Below are 5,667 nucleotides of genomic sequence, written 5' to 3'. Positions count from 1 at the left end.
AATGGTGTCATGGCAGCTTCCACAATCGAATGTTTCAGGTTGTCGATTTCCCAGTCATCCTTCGTATATGAATTTGCACGAATCCATGTGGATGTGGATGATGGCGACCTATATCGACGTACGTGCATGACGTTGGATCTCCCAACAATGGTGATCTGTGAAGTAAGATATAAATCTCTTAAATTTATAATCTGTTATGCTAGCAACACTTAAGCAGTAGAACTTACAGCAATTTTCGTTGACCGAATCACCGGAACCACCTTCAGACTGCAGAACTGTGGACACTCGACTCGACTCGGTGAAAAAAATATGGCGACGAAAAAAGCGCGAGGTTTTGACAGTTGAACCGTTTGATTGTTTGGCAATATTAGTGTACCGGTAGCACACACATGCACGATCATGCTTGGATTAAGGGGAAGATGAAATTGAAGCTTGGCTAAGGTGGTTTGCGTCTTATTCAGGTAGATTCCTGTTCGCTTTTAGACATCCTTCCGTGCGGGTACTACCTCGACCTCAAATGTAGTACTAGATCAAGTGAAATACCACCTGAAATTCCTAATTTCAACCCTGATTTTACTATTGCTACATCAAATTCATTGTTTACAAAATTCAGCAAGAGCACATGCGAAAATTATGATCGGAGATTTTAATTAATATTTCTAGAGATTCAGGTGGTAGGTCTTCGAATGATTCCTTTGCTGGTCCGGAGTGTCACGACGCGGATTAATCCGTCGCTTCCAGGGTGTGTTGCAGTTATTCTTGCTAGCGGCCATCTTACAGGTGGTAGAGACTCATCTACCAATATTACCATTCTCCCAGGCTGGTAGGCGGTAATTGGAGTTGATTGTTTTGCTTCTTTCTGCAATTCATGGAGATAGTCAGTGCACCAAAGATACCAGAACTTTTGGACTCGTTCCTGAAGCTTCTGGTAGTGGTCAAGACGATTTAGCGGAATCGTTGTGACGTCAGTTTCTGGCAAAGCGAAAAGGGAAGATCCGATAAGAAAATGCGAGGGTGTTAGAATCGCCAAATCGTCCGGAATTTCAGTCATCGGTGTAAGAGGCCTCGAGTTCATGCAGGCCTCAATCTGCGCCAGAATAGTGCTCATGTCCTCGAAGGATAGTGCGATGTTGCCGAGTTGTTTGCGCAGGTGCTTCTTTGCCGTTTTAACAGCCGCCTCCCATAGGCCGCCGAAGTGTGGTGCTTTCGGTGGTATCATGTGCCATTTGATTCCGACGGTCGCGCAAATGGTAGCAATTTCTCCTGATTGTCTCTCAAGGTACACTGGGCCAGCGTAATCAACGCCGGTGACGGTGAAAGGCTTGCTTGGTGTTATTCTTCGCTGCGGTAGTTGTCCTGTTTGTTGTGTTGCTGGTGTTGGAGATGCTCTAATGCATCGAAAACAATTACGCATGATGCTGTTCATCAACCTTCGCCCCTGAATCGGCCAGTATACTTGCCGCATTTCTGCTAATGTTACACGGCCGCCACCGTGCAACAGTTTGTTGTGGTAATCGATAGCAACAGAACGTGTGAAAGGATGGGAACTGGGAAGTAGGATTGGATGCTTCGTGTGGTAAGGCTGCTCAGATAGATTTAGTCTACCCCCGACTCGAATGATTCCATCTGAATCAAGAAATGGACTCAATAGGCGCAAATTCGACCGTTTCGAAACTGTTTTCCCTCTACCCAATTCCCTAATCTCTTCACCAAACGAATCGGTTTGGGCCAATTTCACCAGCTTCTTGCGAGACATGGACAATTCCTCCACGGTGAGTACGGTGCTTCCTTCTGGTCGATCGGATGATTCTCGTTGACGGCAGGCATTGATAAACCGTAGGCAGTAGGCCGTTATACGGAGCAGTCGTTGGTAGGATGTGGTTCGCAAGAAAATGTCATTCACGGTTGGCCGATTTTGAACGGCCGCCACCATGACGCGTCGCTCCAAAACTTCATCGGAATGGTTGTTCGCATTGGTTGTTGTTGGCCAGTTTTCCCTATGCAGACTAAGCCAGAATGGGCCGTGTTGCCAAAGATCACTGCTCAGAAATTCATCTACTTTCATTCCTCTCGTTATCAGGTCAGCTGGATTATGGGTTCCTGCGACGTGGTTCCACTGCGATCCGTGGGTGGTGGTTTGGATCTCAGATACTCGGTTGGCGATGAAGGTTTTCCAAACATGCGGGGAAGAACGTAACCACTCGAGGGTAACTGATGAATCGGACCAAAAGTAGGATGCAGATATGGCCATATCGAGAGCTTCGAGGATTTTTGCGTGCAATCTGGCGGCGAGTACGGCAGCTGATAATTCCAACCTTGGTATCGATAGACGTTTGAGGGGAGCGACTCTGGAATTTGCAGCTATCAGATGAACACGGATCTGGCCTTTAGAGGAAATCGACCTGGCAAAGGTGCAAGCGCCGTATGCTTGCTCAGACGCATCAGCGAACGTGTGAAGCTCGTAGGTAGAGTTTGGAAGAAAAACATATCGGTCAACTGCATAGGAGGATAGCTTTGCCAGATCGGAACAGTAGGATGTCCACTTCTCGTTGACAGGATCAGGAATTTCGTCATCCCACCCACACGGTTGCAGCCACAGCTCTTGTAGGAGTATTTTCGCACGAATGACGACTGGAGAAGTAATACCAAGCGGGTCGAAATGCTTGGATACACCAGATAGAATCGTCCTTTTTGTTGGAGCGCTAGTAGGATCGATGGAAGCGATTTCAAAGCTTAATTTATCTGGTTTGGGTTCCCATCTAACGCCTAGAGTTTTGATTGCTTTTTCTGTATCGAGATTCAGGAACGCTTTAGATTCAATTTCGGACAGATCTAGACCTTCTAGTGCCTGTGGAACGTTGGATGCTCATTTGCGGAGCTGAAAACCGCCTTTCACAAGCAGCTCATTCAATTCAGTCCTGGTAGTGATTGCTTCTCCGATGGATTGGGCACCACCTATATAGTCGTCGACATAGAAATTTTTCACCAGGGCTGGTCCTCCGAGCGGAAAGTTGTCTCCTTCATCTTGACACAATTGGTTTAGGGTGCGAGTGGCAAGAAAAGACGAAGACGCCAAACCGTACGTTACGGTTAACAATTCGCACGTTTCAATGGGGCCATCGGGTTGAAAACGCCAAAATATTCTTTGCAGAAGGGTGTCTCTTGGGTCGACCAGTACTTGACGGTACATTTTCTCGATGTCAGCGACGAGTGCAACAGGGTACTTGCGAAAACGAATAATTAGGGTGAGTAATTCAAGACAAAATTTTCAAAACGACTTATCTGCTTTTGTAAACAAAGATTCAATGACGATTTGACGAATCGATAGCTCTCCCGCAAACCAACACCATCAATAGGTAGGAGAAGGTTTCCGCTACCTGTTGATGGTGTTAGTTTGCGTGGAGAGCTATCAGATTCGTCGAATCGTCGTTTCAATCTTTGTTTACAAAACGCAGATAAGTCGTTTTGAAAATTTTGTCTTGAATTCGTCTTGCACTACTGGACCAACTTTTAGGGTATCGTTCAGGGAAAATCCGGTAGTGGAGTGTACCGATATATTGAATACCACACGGACTTTTGTGGTGGTGCTTGACTCCTTTACGACGGGATGGTGTGGAATGTAGGAGACCTGTGGCGGCTCGGGTTCATTCGCAGAAACAATTCGAAGGTGGCCTAACGATAGATACTCGTCGAGAAAGTTTTGGTACTCCTGCTTCAGGTTCGGATCGCGCTCTAAGCGATTCTCGAGAGAAAGGTATTGGCGCATGGCAACAGCTACGGGTGAAATTTGGTTTCTACCAACGACGATCCATCCAAAAACACTTTCGATAAGCAAATGCTGCTGATCTTGCTCAATTCTCGTACCAGGGTTGACAAAGGAATAGAAATGTTCCGCACCTAGTAGCAAGTCAATTGTTCCAGATTTATTGAAGCTGGGATCGGCCAAGAATAAATCTTGTGGTATGCGCCAATTCTGAGCCGATAATGTGGCGGCGAGTGACTCTTGGGAGAACCGAAAAATCCAAATCCATTGCAAAATCCTTCTTTCTGGATTTAATGACCGAGCGCACGCTGTGCCTTACATTAGAAGCTGATTCACCCACACCATGAACAGGAATATTCACTGCTCGTCGTCTTAGCTTCAGTAGCTGACACAATCCCTCGCTTATTATGTTGGATTGAGAGCCGCTATCTTAGCAAGGCGCGTGCAGGGTGAGTGGATCCATTTGAATCGACGACTAGCAGCACGACGGTGGAAAGTAGCACATTTGAGTTTGATGACGGTGATGTGTTGCTACCTTGAGAAGAGAAATTTGCGCATGTGTAGGTAGTCGTTGTGAATGGAGTATTGTTTTGACTCGTAGATGGTTTTGCTCGATGATCAGCTTGATTGGAGGGGCGTTGTGCAGGTGGTTGGAAGGATGATTCATTGAAGCTGTTGACATTGTGCAGCATGGTATGATGTCTTCTTTGGCAGTGTCGACAGGAGTATTTGAACTGGCAGTTTCGAGCAAAGTGATCGTGGCGGAAAAAAATTCGCGCAAAGGCGGTTAGTATCGATCAGTTTCATACGGTCTGCATCGTTCATTCTATCAAATCGAGGGCATTTGACGAGAAAATGATACTGGCTACAGGCATAGCATTTAGGCTGTTGTTCTTCAGCGACAGTGTGGGAGGAAACTCTTGGGAAAACGATCTGCGATTGGAGGGGAAATGGCTTACTGGCATTGGCGAATTGTGCGACTGGTGGTTGACGGACATCGACTCAAGAACTCTACGTTGTAGAAAATCGACGAGGCGAGCGTAATTTGGTTCATCGACGGTGGTAGCGAAATCTTCCCATGCCTTGAGGGTCCCATCGTCAAGGCGAATGCAAAGCAAGTGTTCGAGCATCGTGCTCCATTGGTCGACGGGCTCTCCAAGTTGACGAAGAATTTTGGAATGACGTTGGAATTCATCAACCAGACCAGTACTGGAATTTCTCATTTTCAATTAGAGATGTCATGCGATATTTACATATCTGCCCCTTTCAAAATCTATAGTAAAGCGAAGGATGAATGGCATGCTACAAAAATCTCAAAAAATATTTGTTCCGTGACAGTGCATGAAAGTATGCAATATCTGCTTTATTTTAGTATTTATTTCCACTTTCAACCCGGTGAATTAAAGGAATATGATTAATTTATCGGCTAATCTCTATTCTTCGCATATATCTATTAAAATAATTTAGAAATATTAATTTTAAAATAAAGCACAACATCCTTTCATGACTGCCTTTCATGCGAAATTGATCAAAGAACCCACGATTCTTTCATTTGGTCGCCTGAAATAGAAAAAGGCACTTTGATCTCTGTCTTATGACGATAACGACCTTTTCCAGTACTGAACCAGACTATGCAAGGCTTCTGCAGATTCTCTCATCATGCGGGGGCAATCTAGTAGTGCCTGCAAATGACGTTTTTTGAGCAAGTAGTCGTTTGCGTAGCGCGAAGTCAATGCTTGCCAAGCAACGATGTAGTTGGCAGAGCTAATTGCAATTGATTCAATTAACTGGGCGGCTTCTCCCTTCAAGGCGGCACGGAGATAATGAAACTTTTGAACTTCGGGAACATCAACATTGGAGTGAATGAGGGCGACAAAGGTATCATGGAAAGCCAGCCATTGATT

The 5,667-nt window shown here is 45.5% G+C and overlaps 1 protein-coding gene across 1 annotated transcript; it reads right to left on the bottom strand.

The window, feature by feature from the left end:
• Nucleotides 1–667: 667 nt before the first annotated feature.
• Nucleotides 668–4,893, bottom strand: LOC134209417 (uncharacterized). The gene is made up of 2 exons (XM_062685405.1): nucleotides 4,723–4,893; nucleotides 668–2,848 (listed from the first exon to the last, which is right to left on the bottom strand). The coding sequence occupies exons 1-2, from the start codon at nucleotides 4,891–4,893 to the stop codon at nucleotides 668–670; spliced, it is 2,352 nt and encodes a 783-aa protein (XP_062541389.1).
• Nucleotides 4,894–5,667: the final 774 nt, after the last annotated feature.

This window comes from Armigeres subalbatus, chromosome 2 (assembly GCF_024139115.2).
Source record: "Armigeres subalbatus isolate Guangzhou_Male chromosome 2, GZ_Asu_2, whole genome shotgun sequence".
Taxonomy (NCBI): domain Eukaryota; kingdom Metazoa; phylum Arthropoda; class Insecta; order Diptera; family Culicidae; genus Armigeres; species Armigeres subalbatus.
Note: the sequence above shows the minus strand (reverse complement) of the source record. Positions and strands in the feature narration are given on the sequence as shown.